Source organism: Oxyura jamaicensis, chromosome 2 (genome assembly GCF_011077185.1).
Source record: "Oxyura jamaicensis isolate SHBP4307 breed ruddy duck chromosome 2, BPBGC_Ojam_1.0, whole genome shotgun sequence".
NCBI lineage: Eukaryota > Metazoa > Chordata > Aves > Anseriformes > Anatidae > Oxyura > Oxyura jamaicensis.
In genome coordinates this window covers 156,562,083-156,585,247 of record NC_048894.1, presented here as the reverse complement: position 1 = coordinate 156,585,247, position 23,165 = coordinate 156,562,083, and the positions used below count along the sequence as shown (strand labels likewise).

Below are 23,165 nucleotides of genomic sequence, written 5' to 3'. Positions count from 1 at the left end.
CCCTACAAAAACCATACAACCCTACAAAAACCCTATAACCCTACAACCCTACAAAAACCCTACAACCCTACAAAAACCCCACAACCCTACAAAAACCATACAACCCTACAAAAACCCGTCGACCTTACAAAAACTCCGTGATAACTCCCCTAGAACAGCTGCTCCCACGCTGTGTTCATCGCCTCTAGGGTCAACTCGAAGGATATTTCATGACCCAAATGGTCTCTCCCCGTGACTTTGATGACTCCAGGACCAGAATGAAGTTATTCAGAGCATATAGCAGGGAATCTGAGAGATAAATGTGGCGCACGCTGTCTAATCCATCTTTGGATCAGTGTCGATGAAAAGTGATTGGAAAATGGGAAAGCTGTCTTTTTTTTAAAATTATTTTTACAGAATGATAAATTTTCTTTTCTTTGAAACAAGTTGTAGCAGCAATTACTTCTTTTTCTCCTACAGAACTTCAAAGACGACGCTTTCTGTTGCTGTTCATTTGAGAGAAAAGTGAAATAAAAGGAACGGGCTGGCTTAATTTAGAATTTCTTTTTGGAAAAAAAAAAAAAAGAAATAATATGTGTTTTTAACTCGCATTAATGGAGATCAGTTAGAAAACTTGAAATATGCACTTGCTGGAGAAGAAAAATATGTCTTCTTCTTCTGCACCATCTGAAGTTGAGATGGTCTGATCTGGAGGGTTGCTTTGAGCCAGCCTAGAGGAACCATGCAGAGCCGACGAGAACAGGCATTGAGGAGTTCTTGAAGAGCCTTAAAAGCACCACTTTCCATAAACTCATGAACAGCTCCTTGCCTGAAGGTTCTGGAGAAAGCCAGGGGTCCCCGAGGAACAGGCTGTTCTCCAAGGTATTCTCACCATTAACCTACCCGGTGAACACACCATCCTTTTCTGCACAATTTTTGTGGCCTACTGAGGAGTCCGCTGGCGGACACGGACACACGGGTGTTCCCCTAACTGCCAACATCAGTAAAGGCTCCCCCATACCTCAGAGGGGCAACCACGGATGCCATGAGGTGGCCAAGAGCACCCAAAGCACAATACCTTACAAAGCCCTTTGCTTGCTCCGTCTTGAACCTGTTGGTGGGCACTGAGCGGTTTCGGAGCAGCTGATACCTGGTTAGCATCAAAGGGCAAGGCAGGAACTGGCTGTCAGCACAGAAGACACAGGGAATAAAATGCCTTTTTGAGAAATGTTGATGCTTGATAGCTGGGACAGGGGCTATCGGGTGATCTACAGGAGAAGGTGAACTGCTGAGTGATGGCGTGTGGGGCAGCGGGCAGCTGACAGATGCTTTATGGGCGAATGAATTAAAGCTTGATGTAATTTTCATAGTGGAATTTATCGTAGTAATTGTTCTACTTTATGTAGCATTCCTCCCTATAACACTTACTCTAATTTGTCTTTTAATAGGTGTCAATTACCCGAGCCTTTAAAAAATGCAGAGAGAATTAAACTCATGGCCCAGAGGAGACACCCCACCTTTGAGTGGAGCGTCTTCACCTGCAGGACACAGGCTCCCAGTTTTCTACTTTCCTCGGCGAGGAAAAGACGGGGTTTGACCACCACCACAACTTCAGCCTAGAGAAAGAGCTTCCCATGGCGAAAAGCTGTATTTTCCCAGAGCTGCCAGCTTCTGAGCCAGCGTGAAGAAGCCCAGGTAGCCAGCGAGCAAGGGGATGAATTGTGTCAAGCAGCAGAGCCTGCCAGCGAGGCACACAGCCCCGACTAGCAATGAGCTACGGCGCTGATCAATAGTCCTTTGTTCTGGCTCCTCTGATAGATGCCAAAGCAAGAGCTGGTGGGATGGGCACATCCTGCAGGTGTCTGAAGGGGAAAGCTCAGAAAAATCTCGACCCGAGAAGAGGAAAGTGAGTGATCCTGGCAGAAGCAGTGTAACAGAAATCAGGGGAAAGTCAGAGAATGGCACAAAAAACTTTTTTTTCCACTGGGTTTTGGAGCAATTGCTTTGGACCAAGAGAGAGAGGGGACTGGATTTCAGAGCTGAGCTTAGAGCTGAATTAGGGAATGAGTCCAGCACCTTTATGTGAGGTCCAGAACAGGGCTGCAACCAGAGCAGAAGCCATTCGAGCTATAGGGAGCTGGGCGTAGTCAGCAGCTAATAAGAACAGTCAAAGCAGAGAAACGCGAAGAGCTCTGCACAGCACAGCTTTCGTTGACCCCTGCACAAATAAAGAGCTGCTGTTTGAAACGAATGCAAAGCCAGATGCTGGCAAGGAGAGAGAGGAATATGTATGTGATTCAAACTTCTCTAATGGAACTGGATTAAAGGGCTCCTGCCGAGGGGGAAGGCAGGAGTGTCACTTCCAATGCTTTCAAAGCTGGTGTTAAGCACAGAAGAAACAAAGCCCTGGCTTACCTTAAAGGCTGCAAAGCCTCCACTTTCATACCATGCAGCTGCAGAGCATGGGGACCCTTCCTGACGCCCAGCCCAGGCGCTGGAATCTCTTTAGCAATTAACTCGCAGGGAGGAGAAGCGTTGGAGATGTTTTACCCTGACAATACAGATCTGGGCAGGAAAGTATTTCCCGGGTGGTAGAAAGGAGCTTGAAAGTAGCCACCATCCTGCTTTGATGTGGCTGGTTCTTGGCTGAATGAATACAGACCTTGGGAAATATGTGTATGTGTGGGGAAGGAGGGAAACAACTGAATGCCTAAGACAGGTAAAAGGCTAAAGCATGACTCAAGGTGATGGGAAAGACTAGGAGCAACTCTGCTGTCTGACTCAGCACCAACCTAACCCTTCAACACGCACCCGTTTGGGCAGCAAAGCGTGCCTTAAAGCTGCTACAAAGAGATACCTTTGGTCTGGGATAAACTGGGAGGGGAACAGTGTGCAACCTCCACACACAGGCTGGCCCCAAGGCAGCTGGCAGGACGAGCAAAGCAAACCCAGATGTCCCTAAGTCAAGTCCCTTTTGGGGGACAGACATAACCTGTCCCAAAGTCCAGTAAAACAGGAGCAAAGGAGTCCTGCCAACAACTTTGTAAGAGAGATAAAACTTACTGTAGCTGATGATAAGGTCATACAGAGGTCTATCAGTGCATTAAAAATGTCTTTTCAACTTGCAGTCATCACATCTTGCTGTATGTCAGTCTGCCAATATTTAATTTCATCATTCGCTAGCACTGAAAAGTTAGATCTGGGCAATATTCTACATCCCTGATCAATTCTTAATGACACAAACGTGTGAGACCCGCACCCGTGTGGTGGTCTAGGCTTGAATGTTGGTGGATGTGTGGTCCTGAATGCTTTGAACAAGGATTCTGCTGGGCAATTTTAACCAGGTATAGCTGAGCATGCTTCCAACGGGAGCACTTTTATAGCTGAGGTTTATATATAAGAAAGTCCATGGAATATGGAATAAATTGAAAAAAAATAGAACAGGAAAATCCAGGTCTGCTGTTCAGAGAAGGACTCTGCTGTGTTACTGTGCTCTAAGGCTCAGAGTTAGCTCAGCATTAGCACCGTGCTTTGGTTTGCAGCAAAATTAACCGCAGCAAACACTGGTGCCACAGTGTTTCCTGGGAGCACGTTAGATATCGTCTGGCAATATTCCCATTCTCCTAATTGCCTACCTCTGACACACCATCCTGGCAGCACTGCTCACAGCAGGATGATGACAGGCTGTGGGGACACCCCTAATCTAGGTGGGGTGTGGATTGGGCTCCAGACCTCTGCTGACTTGCGGGCCACGTGTGATGGCTGGCGGGGTGCTTCGCATCCCGTGTGTGCTTCAGCACTTTGCTGGATTAAGGCCTCTGATTATAGCCAAGAAAGCCTCCGGGGTTATTGGGGTAGGCTGTGCAACACCACAAGCTCTTACCAGGACAGCTTTGCTTTTTTAGCTCCTGCCTGGGCCCAGAGCAGGATGCTCTGATGGTGTAAGGGAGCTGTACCTGGCACCAGGGCTGGTGTCACCCAGAGGAGCAGAGCCTTCTGCATCCCTTTTTGCCTTCTCGCTGTCGGAAACAGATCTTCCACCCCCGTGGCCTCCATGCAAGGGAGCAGTGAGGTGTAAGCAAAGGATTCCTTGGCTGTTGGGTGAGGGGAAAGCAGAATTCTTCCCCAAACCTGCCTCCATGTCCAAAGGATGAAAGATAAGCTCAAAGGTACAAGTCAAGACTTGATAAGGCTTGGGTCATTTTTCAGCTCAGTAATGCCCTTCAGAAATGGATCTTGTAAAGGAGAAAAGCCAAACAGCTCAAACATGCAGGAGACCCTGACAACGTTTCCAGCTCTGCCAGTAACTACTCCGGGACGGTGGGTAAAGGGCAGTCTTCTTTACCTTTGAAGTGTACACTGCAGTAACACTTATCCAAAGTTTAAACATGTCAGTGTACTTGGAGAGGAAGAATATATGTGCTGGTACAAACCTTCAGATCTTTGCTGAAAAATCATGTTTTACAACTTAGGCTGGAGAAATCCTCAACAGTCAGCATGGATGATGGCTGAGTTTTCAATCCCCCTTCCTAAAGAGATAAATTTGTTGTTCCTCTTCCTCCCATTCCTCCGTTTATTCTGATTTAACAATGCAATAATTAATCTGAAATGAACTATGTATGATGGGATGATCAACTTTGGCCAGAGAGCACTAGCATTTAAATTGAAAGCAAAAAAAAAAAATAAAAATAAACAACACAAACCAAACCCTAAACAGGGTCAGCACCATTCCTAGGAATTCGCAAAGGAAGTCTCTCTTCTATGCAGACATTTAGTTCAAGTCTCAGCGGCAGCTTTCTGACCTTGGAGTTGAAGGAGGAGAGATGAATTGCAAGAAGATTAGGAAAAGCATCGTGTCTTGGAAAGGGCTTAGGACAACGGGACATGCTGCCAGGAGAGGCTGGGAAACTGCCAGGGGTTGGAGAGAGGCTTGGTGGCTTGACTTTGTGGTTGCTTATTCAGAAGTGAAATCAAAATTACAGCAATGCAGGCAGATGGACTAGACCCAGTAAAGATGCCTTCTGCTCTATGCATGAAAGAGTTCAAGGGTGTTCCAGGAGCCTTCTGACCTTGTTCATGCCCACAAGGCAAGGAGTTTCCTACTGGTGAAGGGATGTGCTTGGATTCATGCGTTAGGAAAAGGTTTGGGACTGGTCTACGGTGCTCTTCAATACAAAATGAAAGCCAGACTTACGCTAGAATTAGTTTTATCACTTCCACCAGAAGAAACACTCCATCGTTTTATAACCTAAACACGCATAAAAGAGAAACATTTCTTTTGTTGTTACTTTAATCCCTGACACCCCCGGTTTGCCTTCTCAGGGCAAGCTGAAGATGGGGCATGATTTCCACTGTGGTCCCCCGCACCACATGGCAGAAAAAGGGGTGAAGAAAGATATTTCTTTTCCTTTGTAATGCCTTGGATGTTACTAAACCCATACCCACTACTTACTTGCCCGTACTGCAAGCTCCCCCTCCCAGACAACATCCAAGGGAAATTCACAACTTGAAAAAGACTCAGTCAATATGCAGAGGCCACCCTCACAGCTTCTTTCCAGCAGTTCAAAGCCCTTTGATGCTGACTCTGGCAACTTTAATTCTAGATAGATTTAGATATACCTCTGAAATGCCCAGAACATCTCAATCTATAAAACTCTCCTGCAAATATACCGCAGATTAGCTTTTACATGGTACTTAGGCATTTCTGATTCTTACGGCTGTGGCATACCTAAATTAAAAAAAAAAGCACAGAGATGAAACTCAGTGAAATGTGTTGGGATTTTAGGCCAACACGGGCTTCTTTGATCTGAGCCTCTCTGCTAGATTCGGTATTCCACTTATTCTGTAACACTGGGCAGCCCATAATGACACCTTGACACGCTCAATAAAAATAGGATTTGCTGGGACCACATCTCCAGAGCTCGGCGCAGCTATGCTGTGAGATCTGAATGCAGACCAAAGGCTCTGCGGTGCTCTGCTTCCACAAAGAATCAGACTAAATCTCCTGCTCAGCCACCCTCCGCACTCTGGTTTTGCCTCTAAGCCTGTCCCATCCAAATAAGCCCCACCAGCACCTCCTTGACCGTTCTGCAGGTGACTGTGCCTCCTGGATCTGACCTTGCTTTCCTTGCAGCCCATCGCTGCCACCTTGGCCTCCAGCTCAGCCCCTGCAGGGACAGCAAATTCTGTTCCATTATTACCTTAAAGGAGGCTACAGCGAGGTGGGGGTCGGGCTCTTGTCCCAAACACCAACTGCTAAGATGAAGGGAAATGACCTTGAGTTGTGTCAGGGAAGGTTTAGGTTGGATAATAGGAGACATTTTTTTACTGAAAGAGTTGTGCAGCGTTGGAACAGGCTGCCCAGGGAAGAGGTGGAGTCACCATCCCTGGAGGTCTTCAAGAAAGGTGTAGATGTAGAACTCAGTAGCATGGTTTAGTGGTGGACTTCAGTACTAGGTTAGAGGTTGGACTAGATGATCTGAGAGGGCTTTTCCAACCTAAATGATTCCATGATTCCTGCTGTCCCTGCCTTCTGCCCTCTCCTCTTTCCACCTCAGTTTCTCCAAGGCTGTTCTGGTTTCCAGTTCCTAGCTATGAGTGGAGGCATGCAGCAAAGGACAGACACAAACACGGGGAACAGACAAAGACAAGGAAACACAGACCCCATCTATGAGTGGACATGAGGACAGACTTTCTCCACCTGGGTTCCTGCCCACTCTGTAGAGAAGCTAGTGGTACCTTTGTGGCTCTCTGTGTACCGTGTAGTGCACGTGTCATTGTTGCAATGTGCACGGACATAAGCACAAGGTAAGGCACTGACTGAGGGCTCCCAGACTTTCCTGTGCTCCTGCTGGCACTAGATGGCTCCAGGAGGTGACGGTGCTGGGTGTGTGGGACTAACCTTGCTGTCCGTTGTTGGAGACTCCTTCTCCTTCTCTGCGTGCTGGAGTTTTCTGTTTAGGTCTTGGAACATGTCTTGGTGACGTTTTCTTGTGTGCATGATTTTCTGGAGAAAACACAAGGGCCACAGGTCAGCAAACCCTATCCAGCTGTACAAAACCAGCATTTCCTCCTCCCCAAAGCTACATATATTATTAAAACCTAGATCTGTCTCCCTGTAGGTGAAATCTGGCCTGCCTAAAACAACTTCAAAGTTCACTGAGGACCCAGCGTAACGCTGCCTTTAATTTCAGGATAAGTTGGGATAATTTTTGAACTTATGATTGCCCCGAACCTGTACCTGCCAACTGTTTATGCTGCAAAATTTGTGCTTGACTGGCACTGGTCCACCAGCTTGATTGAGGAAGCTTCGCTGACCTTTCCTAACTGATCGCTGACCCCATGCCCCCACTCCGTTCAGAGCATGCTTCCTTGGCAAATGTGTTCAGAGCTTATCAGAACGTGTAGGATTTAAGCCAAAGAGGTTCTAGCAGAAACTACTTCACAATTTCCTTTTTCGTTGGATTTCGGTCATTCTGCATTTCACTTCTACCTTCTACGGCCCAGAAGGAGATGCAGGACCAAGTTTTAGAAGGGCTTCCCTTTGCACATAAGAGCATGGTGAAGATTGTTTGCTTGTGCTCTGCCAAGCTGGGTGGCTTAAATGATTTGGGACAAACATGAAGTACCAGCTCAGATGTACTCACTGTACCTCAATTTCACACCCAACTCACAGCCCTGAGCTCCGAAGTGGCTCTAACATTAGAGGCAACTCCTCGTGGTCCCTTAACATAACTTATTTTGGAATAAGGCGGCAGCTTTGAAGGGAAAGAATGGCTCTGCAGCCACAGATGCCGTGATCTGACTTAGGAGGTGTGCAGCAGCTCCCAGAAGCCACACAGTCCCTCTGTGGAGCACTGGCTCTTTCAGAGCTTTCCACTTTGTGCCTCAGATACGAGGTCAGACACGTCCCTATGTCCAGTGCGGACAGATAACTTGTTCCTCCCAGGCAGATTCTGTGAGGTTCATTACTAGGTGTGAAAGACCAGGTTTGATGATGTGCTGTGACAGTGCGGACACATTCCCTGCCTTTCTGTTAAGCAGCAGAGCTCTGGCACAAAAGACAAGGCATTTTAGGCCGCCAAGCAAAGGATGTACTCGTGCTTCCCAAACGGGAACGTGGTGCAGCCACCTGTAGCGCTTTGTCAGCTTTCCACAAGCGGTTTGTTCACAGAAGAGATGCTACCGGCCTTGTGCACCCTGACATGGGATCGTGATTTACTAATGTTTACACAGAAGCAGCTGCTCCATAAATTAAGCATGAACCAAGACAAATCACCCTTTGGTTTAGCTGCACAGGGTAAGCCCTAGTAGGCAACCAGCACAGCTCTTTCAACCCACCATTTTCAACCCCCTGAAGCAGCACTTCGGCAAAGGCTGTACTCCTGCAAAGATGCCAGAAAAACAAACAAACAAACAAAAACATTTCTCTTCCTTACCCTGCCCATCAAGAAACACACCCAGAAAAGGATGTACTCACCTCAAAATCTAGCTCTGCGTACCGGGATTTCCTTCTCTGGGGATTGAAAAGAAAAAGAGAGATGGGTGACGGTTAGTAAGGGATTGGTGCTGGTGGCTGGGCACAGACTGAACCACTCAGTAGATAAAACAGAGGGGTTATTTCTCTTTTTCCGTCTTCCACCACTTTAAATATGTTTCTCTGGCTCTTCCAGATGGGAAGTGCCATTAGAGGGATCCCTCACAAAACCATGGAGCCCCAAGGAGGGCTGAATATTGGTTAATTCAAGCCTCTGTCCGAGTTAGGAGCTTGCGGGTGGTTCACAAAATGGGAAGCAGATAGAGATGCTCAGCCACCTGATCTTTTGACCACCAGCCAGCAGAGACTGAAATTCGGGCAGCAGTGGCCAAGACCTGCTCTCTGATAACAGGCAAAAAAAAAAGGTTCAGGTGCTGAGAAGTCCAAAAGGACAGACAGACATCAGTGTAAGAGGTACAGACTAGGGAGAACTGCTAGTATACGTCCTGAGTTATCACGGGTCAGAAGGAGAGGCTGCACTTACGCAAAACCTCCGACATCTCTTTGATGCTGAGAGTTGTGGGTTGTGGGGCATGCCTCAAGGACATTTTACATTTGCAACCACGAAGATTTTCTCAACTGTATCGTGATTGAAGCCATCAAAATGGGAAGCAGAGGAAGAGGATAGAAGGAGGAAAGGTAATGCAAGCCATGTGCCTTGCATTAAAATTAACAGTCTTTGACAAGCCAAAGTTTTGATTTGACTTTGCATTGCCTGTAGGGCAAAAGACAGGCCATCAAGTGGCTTTGTAAGCAATGAGGGATTTTAAAAATTAAATTACAAAATGGTATCACCTGCCAGGGTTCCCTGAGAGTAATGTAATACTGGAACTACACAGGGGACTGCATTTGCCCTGGGACTCCTCTCTCAAAACATCTGGTGTGGCCATTATCAGGGCATCATCACGAGCTGGGAACAACACAGGGATTGACATGCTCACCTCCAAGGAGCTCATGGAGAGGGTGGAGACGGTCTCACTCTTGGACACCACACCTGAGTTCCCTGAGTCTCCTGTGTCACACAGGCTGTTGGGAATCTGTGACTCATTGGAGATATTCTGTGGGGGCAGCTGCTGCTGCTGTTGTATCATGGAGGAACCCTGCACCTCACTGCAAGTCATGGTCACAGGCTCCCGTGGAGGACTCTTGACGACAAAGCCTGGGTCAGTAGCCATACTGAGGTGGATCAGCCTTGTCTGGGGCATCTGGTCAATATTGATGCTGTATTTGCTCTCGTCCTTGGGTGGTTTGGCCCGTAAGGTAGACGTGTTGGTAGGCAGAATGACATAGCTGGTGTCCAGCGTTTGTTCTTGGGCCCGGGAGAGTTCTGAGTCCAACTTCTTGAAGATGTCCCCATCACAGATGTAGATGGATTTGGGCGGCTGGTTCTTGTCCTTCTTCAGGGTGAGACTGTGATTGCTGAACTCGTTCAGGTTGATGGCCCCCAGGTAGTGCGGGGAGCCCTGCAGATGCATCTTGGAGACGTTGGCTGGAAGACTGTTAAAGTTTGAGGACCCCTTCTGGTGATTGAGTTTCAATTTCTCCTCATCCTGTAGTGACGGGCGCTTCAGTGTTCCTGTGATGGTTGAAGTCCTGCAGGTGGTGATGTCTTTATTCAGCACTAGGGAGACAGACGAATATCCTTAGCACCTCACCTCAGCTTTTTTTTTTTTTTAACACATCAAAACACCGACCACGGTCACACCATGCTAGCATGTTCCCTTGGACCTCTTGGAAACAGACTGCAAAGGCCAAACAATTTAATACCGTTCTTTCTTCTTGTGGTTGTTTTCCTTTTAGTCCAGGATGCCGAAGGCAAAACTAAAACTAGGGAGGATAAAAGATCCTTCATCTTAAGAGACTTCTCTGTGCTGAGAATTTCCCAGCCCAACCATGGCCAAAACTCCAGAGTACACCAACACATGTATAATCATACTGATAACAGTATCTCAAAAAGCAAATACACGTTTAGCACATGTAACGTACACATAAGTTACGAGCCTATGGCTGAGCAGATTGTTTCACGTAGAAGACTGATTTCATGTAAAAAAGTATTTTAAATCAGAAAATAGCTGAAATGCACCCCTATCAACAGCTCAAATGTATTTTTTTTTAATATATATTATTATTTTTTAATTTGCTGAATTACTTCAGGTTGATCTTTTCCAAGGGATGGTTTCAGGATTTGGTATTTTAAAACACATCGCATTTTGTTATCAATTTCTGAAGAGCTCTCCATAAAGCTTATGTTCCAATAATCATGCCAAGCCTTTGTGAGAGATAATTATTTAGGGCTTCTCAATTTGTGCAGGGGACAAAACAGAGTTCCACAAATATTCCTAAAGAGGAGAGGAAGGCTTTAATCTGAGGATGAGGTGAACATGCCGATTAGGAGCTACATACGGGACACGCAGACACTCGTTCCCATACCACACAGTCTACAAGAAAACAATTGCTTCATTTGTGAGCACAAGGACCTATTGCTCGGTTGATCTGAGGCTGCAGCAAAGACCTTAAGAAGATTATGCCATCAGACTTGATGTCTCCAGGGGATGGCAAACACTGACTATGGGGCAGGGGCAAAGTGGCGTGGCACTGAAGGATACTTACCCAGCATTTCAGCACAGGAAAGGAGATACAAATCTGTGTTCCCCTTTTCCCCTTTCTCCCATCTCAGAAAAAAAAAAGCAATGAGGACCTTTTACCTTTTTTTTTTTCTCTTTTTTTCTTTTCTTTCTTTTTTTCCTGTGGAGCAGAGACAATGGTCTTTGGGGTGACCTGACACATGGCAGAGGAATCCCATGGGACTGGGGTCGTACCCATTTTTCTGCCAGCTCATGCTCTCAAATGCCCTCAAAGACTACCGAGTAGGCAAGGCAGGTTGAGAACTTCTCAACCTATATATAAGAACTTCTAAAAAGTTTTGAAAGCTTCACACACAGGGCATACCTATGGCAGCCACGGTTATCTTGACATGGCTAGAGGACACACTAGGACAAATTAGAGAATTATAATGTATTTATACCGTAGGGTGCAGGAAGGTGTTACTGAACTCAGGCCTTTAGCTAGGATGTGTCAGTAAGGTTCAGTGGTTTAGGCTCTTCTCCTTGCTCACGCAGGCTGCACGAAGTCGGTTTGGAGAGGTTTGCTCTTAGCTATCTCCAAGCACGAAGCGGTGAACTTTCAACATTGAGCTAGGGACCAAATCCTACCAGTGAATCCAAGTTATGAGCTTGGATTATGAGTTATCAAGTGTATCTCAATGTGCAGCACGAGAGCTGCTGCCTCCAGGACAAATCATGGCCAGGAACCAATGGGCAGATCTGTAATTTTTATTATTCAAAGAAGCAGAATGCATAGGAAGACCATTGATGCACCGTACAGAAAGGTCTCCAAAACGGTGACTATTATGAATTAGCTTGGTGCAGACTAACAGCACTTTACCAGAGGTTTATCTCCTCAGGCAGACATCAACAAGCAAAAAAAAAGTAAAGGAGGGAGCTAAGGAAGGGAGGACTAGGCTGTTAAAGAGCTGCTGATCCAGGGTCTTCTGCATTGCCTTTGGGAAACTCAGTTTAGAAGTAAGAACCTCAGTAATAGATGCAGAACAGCTCCTGATTGCAGGAGTCTAGGGTCTGCCTTGGCTGTCAGCACAAAGTGGGCTGCTGGCTAGGTAGCTGGTTGGGTATGCGTGTTTGCTGAGCATGCATTCAAGTCAGACCTGGTCTCACGTGCGTGTCTTTAGCACGTGGTATTTTTGAACTGAGGTCTTCAGTGTCAAAAAGGAAGGAGAAAGACAAACGAGATGATGGAGTCAGCGAGAAATACAATTATAGAGTATGAGACAGAGAAACAGAGAGAAACAGAGAAAAAAAAATGGAGCGACCCTGAAAAGAGATAAATGGACAGAAAGAGACCATGAAATAAGATATCACAGGGCTAAGTGAGATAAATACACTGTGGCTGTGATAGGCATAGGGAGAGGGAGTGAGGCAGAGAGAAGGACTGAAAAAGACAGATGATATAGATAGATATTAGATAGATAAATGATAGTGACAGTGATAGACACTACACAGAAACACAGCGACAGAGATAAATGTTGACAGAGATAGAAATACATAAACAACAGGTACAGCAAGACAGACAGCTGAGGACAGAGACAAATAAGTGATTGCAAGATAGAGAGAGATGCAAGATAGATAAACACATTAGAAGCAGATAAAGAAATGATGGATTAGATAAAGATAAATGAAAGGGACAGGTAGACAGATGTAGATAGAAAGAGAGAGGGAGAAAATGAGAGAATGAGAATAGGACAAGAAAGAGTAATACAGAGAAAAAGAGAGAGAAATTATCCCATGATGGGAACTGCACACATAGTATTTACTGTCTTTGGCTTGGAGAGATCCTGGTTTGGAAGATGTGAATCATGTGCAGGTGCCAAGCGAGCTGGTATTTCTCTTGCTTGGGGAAGGGGACAAGTGTGGGAAGGTAAATGAAAGCCTAAATATCTACAAAGGGGGAAAAAAATAAAAAATAAATCCCAGCCAAATGGTCAGGCATGCCAGGATCAGACAAAACCTGCACAGACAACCAGGCAGCCAAGGAGACTTCAGAAGATGCAGACACCCTCAGGGGCATGGGAGAAAAGGGACTTACTGGGGACAGGGACAGTTGGCCCATGCATATCTTCAAAGTCAGAAAGAGCGTGTGTGATTGAACACACAGGAGAAAAGTGGAAGCACAGGAGAAGAGACCTGACCCACCTCCATATGAACAGGCAGCTTACTACTGCACTAGAGGTGTGCAAGGGGCCAGGGGGGATGCTGGGAAGGCTCTCCAAAGTCCAGACCTTCTCAAAGACACCACCCGAGCACACAGCTGTCTGAGGCTGGCCTTGGACAGGGCTTGCTACAGCAAAGAAGGATCACAGCAGGAAGAGATGGAACCAATCTCTTCTTCCTTGATTCTCTTCTCTGCCACTGTGTTGCATGGACCATAGGTAAGAAATAATACTTCAGAGCAAGGTTTGACCTTAGCTAGAAGACCAAGAGAGCTGGAGAGGAATAGGTTAAGCCAAGCACAGGGGAGAATTAAGGGAGCTGCTTTCTTTTGGCCAGGGTTGAGAGTAAGGGCAGCCCACACACGCACATGCAAGCCACTACGACATACACAAATAAAGCAGAAAGGGAAAAAAAATGGCCTAGTTCAATCCCCAAACCAGGTCACTTTTTGATTCTCACCTGTGATGTGCTCACCTGATCTACAAGCCATATCCACGTCCTTCTCAAAATCGGTCTGAAAGACAGAGAACACAGAGGACGTGGTCAAAAGGAGGTGATGGGGAAAAGAAAGGCATCTGGAAAACGCAAAAAATGTTTTAATTCATGAGCCAGACATAATCACTGCCAGAAGAGGGGAGGAGAGACATTTCAGTTAGTCTTTGAAACATGTCAAACAGACTGCTTTTTTTCCCACCTGCAGCTCTTAAACCTCAGGCACTGTAACACTGCTTGTCACCTGGATTCTTCTGATCATCCAAAAGCTAATTCCTGAGCTGCCAAATTAATATATCTCCCTGGAACGTGTTTATGGATATTTCTATTAAACTGGGGGACAGATTCCTGGCCTGATCTGCCTTGGACATATCTCCCCACGTTTAGTCCAAGTGGATTCTCCTCCACCAATTAAAAAGGTCTGCAGATGCTGCTGATAGTGCTCCATACTTACTGGAATTTCTTGTGATTTATCACAAAATTGCATGAAATGGAAATATGTCTCTGCTTCTTAAACTCCTAAATATCTTCTGAAACTCTAAAATCTCTTAAAATATACAATTAACGGTCCCTCTAGGTACAAAGGCTGATTAACTTTGGTTGTGGTCTGTACAGGCAAATGAAACTCCTTTCTCTCAGTATGAATAAACTCATTTTCAAAAGCTTGTAGCAGATAACACTTTAAAGAATTGGGTGTGCTGGGAAGACCACAGAATAGCAAAAGGTAGAAGAGTTCACTAATTATTTCTAGTATCATTTCAGAAAGAAGACATTTAAAATAATTGTATTAATGTGCTGAAATGCATTCCAATTTCATACTAAGAAGAGTGTGTAAAATAACATCCCCATTGCCCTGGGATAAATATTTTAGTATTAGCAGGTTGATAACCAAGAGTTTTTGGAATTATGAGTAATTATGTCAACCTTGCTTATGCTAATTTACTAGAAAATTGTTTGGAATATCAAATAAATTTGAAAGGAGTAGAAGAGAAATAATATGGGGCTCATGTTAAAATGGGCAAGGATGACAAAGAAAAATGTAATCACATTTTGATGATAGGAGTTTCAGGAAAAAATGCAACTGAACAACCTGTGCTAGCTCCACCAATAAATAAATAAACAAAGAATAGGTTTATATTTAATAAATGTCAACAAGATTTTGTGGAAAACAGTTTACTCAGCTAAGCTTCTTTTAATAAATTGAGAAGATTTTGAGATTAGTGGAAAAGGTAACAGCAAAAATGCTGTCCTTCAAAGACTTTGATTTCTTTGGTTACAGCACAATTCAGTGACTATAAAATAACATTGTACCCCTCTAAAATATCAGCAAGGAGTCATCATTCATGTCTGGGTTTGGGAGCTCTTTGTACTTGGATGTAAAGAAACTGATTGCAAGCTCTCTACTTCTCAACATGTCTATCAACAGTGCAGAAGTAAATGTAATCTCATAGCTAAAAACTTGTAGCTGACAGAATTTTGCAAGATGGTTGATAATAAATGAAAGCAGAGGAATACAGAGGGAGAAAAATCTGACACTTCAGAATATAGCTCTTGGGATGCTAACAATAGAATAACAAATACAGTGTCCACGACCTGAAAGGATACTGAGAGTTTGAAGGACATGTGGAAAACGGTTATAGAAATAATTTGACGGCAAATGTCTGACAGAAGGAGAATAAAATAGCTCAGCGTGTTAACTTATTGCAGGAAAGATTGCGACTGGTTATGATCATTGTCTGTTATTGAAGGGGCTAAAGCAGGAGGCACACAAGAGCCTTTGTAATTAAACATAAGTAGGCATAGACAGAATAAATGTGTGAAAATCAGAAGAATGCACATTTAAATTAGAAATGAGGCACCTGTTTTTAAATATGAGATGTGGTAGAATAGCATATGCCTTAATGTCTTGACTTCAAGATTGAGCTTTGGACTGAAATGAGACCTTGTACGCAAGCACAAGCTACCTGGCTTAGCACACGAGTGACTGGCAAAAATTCCTGAGGCCATGATATAGGTCTAATACTAACTAGATGTTTTAGGAACTTGCTCAAATCTTATAAGTGATTGTCCTGATGTTGTTACTCCAGTTTCAGAAATTAAATGCCTCCTGTGCCATACACATCATAACACCAAAGCAAATGCAAGACAATTCCCCATAGTTTATCATCCTACTGTCTTATCTAGATTGTTTGTAAAGGATTTACACAACAAGAGCAGGGTTTACAGTGCTTAAACTGTATTCCCAGTGAAGCAATGTAAACAAGTGTGCTTGAGACAGTATCTTTATAATAATGACTATGATCCAACACACTGTGATTAAATCAGTATTAAAAAAATTGCCTCCTAGCTCCAGCTAGGATGAGGCACTATGACGAAGATAAAAAGGTCTAGGAGACTTAGGAGATATATTTGCCTTTTGTGTTTTCTGGGAAAGGACGGAGCTCCCCAAGATGTCTGCAAAACCCAGTAAGCTGGAGCTCCTGAATGTTACGATTAAAAGAAACAGGGCTTGTGTGAAAAAGCCTACACTATGTTTGATCAAGTGCAGGTTTAAAGGAAAAAGGAGTGATGATTGTAAAATACATGATGGACAGAGCCCTTTGTTTATCAGTTACATGTAAAAGATACCCATAGGTCCCTTAGTAACAGACTAGATGGTAGTTTTCCCTACCATTAGTTGAGCGTGTCCGTTCTGAAATGACCCCCCAGAGTCTCCATTGCCCTCTTCCTGACGATCTACGACTCGGCACTTCACAGCATCCTGGACCTGTAGGAGCAAATGGATTTGCACAAGTCAGAACCAGAGAGAAGAATCAAACACATTAGATTCTGCTGAAAACAACAACAACAAAAATATAGTCCATGGTAGATCACAATATCTTTATGATGGATGCTATTGCATAAATCGTTCTATTAGGTTCTACAATTTTTGGTTATGATCCAACACCAGCTGTAATGTATATCTGATCCAAAACTCACTGAAATCAATGGAAAAAATAATGCCAGTGACTGCAATGGGAGCTAAATGCAGGCCCATATTCATAATGCAATTAGACGAAGGAGTCTCAGCCAAGCCAGTGTTGTAATTCCATTGATTTCATTGGCCTGACATAAGGAATTAATCTGTTTTACTTAATTTAAAGGAGCTGTAAGAAGATAAAATGAATACTGAAAAAAGGGCTTCCTGTCTCTGTTATTAATAGTCTTTCCACTCAGTAGGATGAAAAGAATAAAAGAAACATAAAAGATTTTTCCTTTTCTTCCTTGATATAATTTACCGTTTTAAATCTCCACAGGGAGGCTGGAGAAAATTTACTCAATTTCCTCACTTGATTACCGCTAACATTACTTTCTAGCTCTAATGTCTATGTGCTAATGCCAACATACAATCATGCTATAAACCTTGGTGCAAGTTGCCCCTCTCAAAATCAAATAAGCAAAATTGGTTTTCTTAATAATCCATACTGGGGAGGGAGAGATGTAAACATTCTGGAAATATTAAGTTTCATAGAATATCCTGAGATGAAAGGGACTCAGAAGGATCACTGAGTCCTGGTTCTACACAGGACCACCCAAAAATCAGACCCTGTGTCTGAGAGCGTTGTCCAAATGAATGTTAAACTCCATCAGGCTCAGTGCTGTGACCACTACCATGGGGAGCCTGTCCCAGTGCCCGACCACCCTCTGGTGCAGAACTTTTCCCTAACCCCCAGCCTGACCCTCCCCTGTCCCAGCTCCATGCTGTTCCCTCAGGTCCTATCGCTGTCCCCAGAGAGCAGAGCTCAGCGCCTGCCCCTCCGCTCCCCTCGTGGGGGAGCTGCAGGCCCCATGAGGCCTCCCCTTGGCCTGCTCTGCTCTGGGCTGAACAAACCAAGGGGCCTCAGCCTCTCCTCATACGTCTTCCCCTCCTGACCCTTCACCATCTTTGTACACTCTCTAACAGTTTTATGTCCTTATATTGTGGTACACAAAACTGTACACTGTGCTTGAGGTGAGGCTGCACCCGCACAGAGCAGAGTGGGACAATCCCTTCCCTCGCCCAGCCAGCAGAGCCATGCTTGAGTTTCACCCCAGGGTACAACAGTTGGCCCTTGTGGCTGCCAGGGCACACTGCTGGCTCATATTCAACTTGCCATGAACCAAAACCCCCAGATCCCTCTCTGTGGGGCTGCTCTCCAGGCTCTTGTCCCCCAGTCTGTACATACAGTCAAGGTTGCCCCTTCCCAGAAGTGCAGAATCCAGCACTTGCTCTTGTTAAACTTCATCTTGTTGGTGATTGCCCAGCTCTAATTTGTTGAGATCTCTTTTCAAAGCCTCTCTATCCTTGAGGGAATCAACATCTCCTCCCAGTTTATTATCATCTGCAAACTTACTCAGAACACCTTCCAGTCCTACATCCAAGTCATTTATGAAAATATTAAAGAGAATTTTGGTGTTTAGCAAGCAAAACCTGGCATTTGAGCTAGAAAAAAGTGAATCTAAGAGTGTCCCCCAAATTCTACTCTACAGGACACTTGGCGTAAGAACCATTGGTTCATTCTTTCTTGCTTCCCATCTTCTGACTGATAATGTCATGGTCATTTCTTTGGGCACTGCCTACATGAAGGCAAAAGCACTTAGGATTAGAAAAGCTACCAGGCTGAGCAGGCATTTTTCAGACATTTTCTGTAGGAAGTTACAGAAGAGAGCGAGTCATCCTGCTCACCTCCCTCCTAAGGATACAATGGACCATCACGATGACAAAGCCCTCCAGTGAGTCAAAGACAGCAAAAAGGATCTGGAAGAGCGCCGACCGCCGATCTGTGATTGCCAGAACTGCAGACATCCAGGTGAGAGCCAGGAGAGGCAGGACCACGCAGGAGCTCCAAAGGGATGCCCTGTTAAGGGAGAGGAAACGAGAATTCAGCTCCACTTCAGCCTCACCTGCTCCCACGTGGGATGCTAATTCAGCCTCCTGATCCCATGGGGCTTCAGAAGACATCTCCAGCAAATGCATACTTATGGCGAGACATCTTCTGAGCCCCCTGGCACAGGGAAGCAGGAAGATGCTTTGCAACACTCACGCTACCAAAACAGGTGACACACAGTTTCTACAGGAGGGACTACTAGCCGATGGTGCAATCATGCATAAAACTTGAGGTGGGGAGGAAGGATGCAGATACCTCACTCCCCCTTTCACGCCCTTCCCACTCTACGTCACTACACCACAAGGGTGGTGTTTCCCAAGGAGGGGAGACAAAATAACAATCACGGTGGGTTGCCAGAGGGAAGGGGAACAGTGGCAGCAGAGGCTGGTTTGTCACGATGGCTGTCAGTACTCAGGCTACAGACACTTGGACTTCCAGAGCACATGGAAGACACCAACAGGTGGGGACGTGTCACGGTTTCAAGTGACTAAAGCAGACAAGCATAGAGCTGATGTGAAGACTGATCTTTTGCTGTTGCTCCCTTACCCCGTAGCTGACGGTCCCTACAATTCCACAATAAGCATTACAGGAGCTGATATCTAACTCAGATCATCTTTGAACAGAAAAAAAACAGTTTTCTTGTGTGAACTGCCCATCTGAACACTTTGAAAAGAACTGCGGTTGCTTCTATCTTTAGCAAGTATCGCAAATATCTTTATTCTTGGGGGACTCCTTTAAGATTCAAGCCACTTATTAATTCACAGAACCAAAAACTTCCTGCACTGTTAGCACTGTTGCATGAACCTCCATCTTTTCAGTGGCTGGTGGCTCTGGAAATGAGAAGGCAGCTCTGTTTCCATGGGCTATCCAGCCATTCAGCTCTGTCACCAAAAGCATCCCAAACAATTTTAACAGCAATGGAGATTTAAGGCTGTCTATTGTCCTATATATTTGGCAGCCCTGGTGCACCAAGAGTACCAGAAGAATACCTTTGTGAGCTTCTGTCTAACAAATAAGAGTAGAGCTACGCACAGACTGAGCAACAAGTTGAGCTTCGGGATTTCCTGAGTAGAAAACCTCAAGCTATTCACTAACAAACATATACAGGTAAGACAATAAATTACAGGACAGGTATTGTGACACACGGTTTACAGTACTTACATGGGACTTGCTTACCATTTTCTGATACATGATCAAGATTTTAATGTTTACTTGCTGGTTATCCAGGTACCACTCTCACAGAGCTCAGGGAGAGTTTTACCTGAACAAAGCTGGAGCCTGGACACGGGTATGGACATCAAGATGTAACGCCCTAAAGAGTTTTTCAAGGACTGTTACATCAGTTCTGCCGCAATGACCACGTACTGAAGTGATGGGTTATTTTTTGTAATCATAATGGTGCTATGACTGCAAATATTTCTACAACCTTTTTAGACTCAGATGTGTTCCTTGGTGGTGTTTTTAATCCATGTGATTTCCCTCAGGGAGCCGTTAAATGGCATAAAATCTTTTCAACTAAACTAAGCATTATGAGGCTTCCTTGTAAGGTAAGGGCCAGATATAATGTAGATATACTCTAATTTTATATAGAATAAATTCGACTTCAATGTCCAACAGAAGCTATAATTTTAAAGCATTATTAAGAAAGAACCAGCAGCCAAAGACAACCCTCAACCAACTAAACAACTGCCAAACAGATGTTTGTATTCCACTTCTCTCCCGGCTCCCTGAAATCTGTCTCATTATACTGAAATAAGCAAGATTTTTCATTGCTATCATTTGCAATGGTGCATGAATAAAACTGGCTAAGTAGTACGCGCAGCAAAAAAATCAAAGGTGTAGAAAAGCCAAATGGAAAGATGAGGTTGCTCAAGATGTGTCTTCCATGCAAAGGATGCTGCTGAAGAGGTAAATTCTAATTTTCTCTAGCAACAGGTGAGACTTCAACCCACTGGCTTCAAACCTGCTCCAGCATATTATGCAAACACTCTGCTTTAACCAGGCACTGCGTCAGTCTGAATTTGCTACCCACAACACCGATGCAATATTCCCTAACTATGGGGGGAACCTTCAGAGCTCCTGCTTCTTTATGCTGGATTCAGTCTTCCCTACCCCCATGTCTTGAGTTTCTCAATGTGGACAAACTGTTCAACTCTACTGAGTCAAGACATCCTGGTGGACTTCCCTATCGCTTCTAGTGTAAACAACCTTCAGAGCAGCACAGCTCACATCACACTTCCAACTCAGATGATTAAAATAGTATTATGCCAAATATTCTGCTGGCATAAATCAGAAGTATTCCGAGTTAAGTTGTCTTACACCAGCTAAGAGTATGGCCTGACTGTCTGCTTTCTTTGTGATTCATCTTGCAGATGCCTTCTCAACAATATTCATCCCTTACAAATGTTATGGAAATGTTGCTTGACATTTAATGCATAATCTTTTTTCTCAGGAGGCAGATGGCAATGGGTCATAGGACTATAACTTACTCTAATTTCACTTTCAGAGCTCTGCTTAGCCTTTGAAATATTACATTCAAAAAAAAAAAAAAAGTTCCATAAAAAAAAATCATATCTAGACTGAAATTTTAAAAGAAAACTCAGGGAAAGATAAGTGGTTTTCCTGTGACATTGCCCTTAATTCCACCTGCCATGAGCTGAATTCATAGCAGAACTCACACTTCAGCCACTTTTCTGTGTGCCCCTTTTGTAGGAGGAATTCTTAAAAGGTACAAGGAAATCTCATAGGACCTAAGAAGCATCACGTTATGGTGCCACGTGATGGGAAATGAAATGATCATTTGTTATATAACAACACTGCGATGACTTAACAGCTCTTCGTTATGGATTATCTACGATCAATGAATCCACGATTCGTATTGCTTGGGACAAAGGACAAATCCCTTTGGCTGGCAGATGAAGAAGGCATTTATCCTACTGATTTATCCTGCTTCATTTGTTGCGTACATGACAGCACTCATCATGAGCAGCTAATATGAAGGGAAGATCATGACATTGTGCCATGGAAGCACGACGCTGGTTTATTGCACGATGACCGTGGCGTGACAATATTATTCGGCAGGACTGAACCAAGTATAGTTACTATGCCACGTGACAATATGGACACACATTAAAGGTGTCCACAGCTTTATGTAGCAGGGCAAAGACTTAACCTCACAGGAGACCCAGCCATACCAGCAAGCAGATGATGGCCTTTGGTCAGAAATATCAAAAGTTAGCAGTGGTTTTGTTCTTTAGCTAGCTGGCAGCCTGGGGAGTTTTAATCTTTGCAAAAAAATAAAATTAAATTAAAGGGCAGGATATACTGATGGGGCTTAGAGAATAGCAATGGAAAGAGCAAAAATGGATTTGGGAAACAAAGATCTACATGAGGAAAGATTAAGAGGCCTGTGCCCTGACAAGACAAGTGCAGGGGGACACACAGTACATGCCAACAAAGATGTAAAGGGCCATTCTAAAGACGTAAGCAATCAATTCTTCTCATTACTCAAGGCTGACAGGGCAGCCAGTACAATAAGCTCAAGAAACAGTAGAAGGAAAAAACAACTTCAGAACTCCAAAAGCAGCTCCTGGAGAAGAGCTCCAAAAAGGAAGATGGTTTCTGGCCTTCAACACATAAAATAAGCGATGGCTCACCACATGTTGTGAAGACAAGGTGGCTCCACTACTTTTATAAACCTACAGTTCCTGCCTCACAGCTGCTCTGTTACAGGAAAATCACTGTTCAAGGATTTACTTGATTGTAAATCTTGTGCTTTAACCCTTCTCTAACTTGTGTTATTCCTAAAAGCAAGACCTTGAGCGTTTCCCCAATTTTAGGGCTAGTTCAGAGAACCCCCTTTAACTTAATGCCTGTATAACCAAGACAGGAAATCTTTACCTAGCAAAGGGGAGCCACTGTGCATACTGATCCCATGCACGGGGAGCACAGAAACACAAGATATCATTTCTATTTTCTCCAGAAAATGATTCTACTCTCACTTGCTGCAATCTGCATGAAATGACCAGGAGAACAGGAGATCAAACACCTCTGAATTAAGCAGGAAATGAAACAGATATGGGAAGACAGCTTGATTATTCACCCCCAGTAAGGGAAATAGTTCTTTGACCTCCCAAGGACCCGCAGGGGCTAAGTATTGTCCACAGGTTAAGAATCCAATTTCAAATTCCTTGAACGATGCAAACAACACTGTTCCTGTTGAACAGTCTCCTTCATAAAATCAGCCATGTGCAGACGGGGTGATTCACATCAGTGCTTGGACTACAATACTGGGCAAAAAAACTGACACCCAAGATTTCCTGAAATGAGTCTGAGCCAAGAAAATTCCCTTAACACAAGGGACCCCTTAATCCCTCTGACACAAGAGACGCAGATGACATAAGATGTATGAGAAGAGTCTTTCCTTCCTTCCTTCCTTCCTTCCTTCCTTCCTTCCTTCCTTCCTTC

At 44.5% G+C, this 23,165-nt stretch overlaps 1 protein-coding gene across 13 annotated transcripts in view; it reads right to left on the bottom strand.

Annotated features, from left to right (window-relative positions):
- ADGRB1 (adhesion G protein-coupled receptor B1) overlaps positions 1-23,165 on the bottom strand; it is a 252,847-nt gene that overhangs the window by 6,133 nt on the left and 223,549 nt on the right. For 8 of the 13 annotated variants that reach the window (XM_035316249.1, XM_035316251.1, XM_035316252.1 and 5 more), the window contains 7 exons: positions 18,497-18,668; positions 16,463-16,558; positions 13,759-13,813; positions 9,457-10,136; positions 8,459-8,494; positions 6,881-6,985; positions 5,174-5,227 (listed from right to left, as the gene is read on the bottom strand). In XM_035316249.1, the coding sequence (XP_035172140.1) occupies positions 5,174-5,227; positions 6,881-6,985; positions 8,459-8,494; positions 9,457-10,136; positions 13,759-13,813; positions 16,463-16,558; positions 18,497-18,668 (1,198 nt within the window). Of the gene's footprint in view, positions 1-5,173; positions 5,228-6,880; positions 6,986-8,458; positions 8,495-9,456; positions 10,137-11,125; positions 11,188-13,758; positions 13,814-16,462; positions 16,559-18,496; positions 18,669-23,165 lie in introns of those variants that run through there. The other 5 variants (XM_035316253.1, XM_035316259.1, XM_035316255.1 and 2 more) reach the window with 4 other exon arrangements.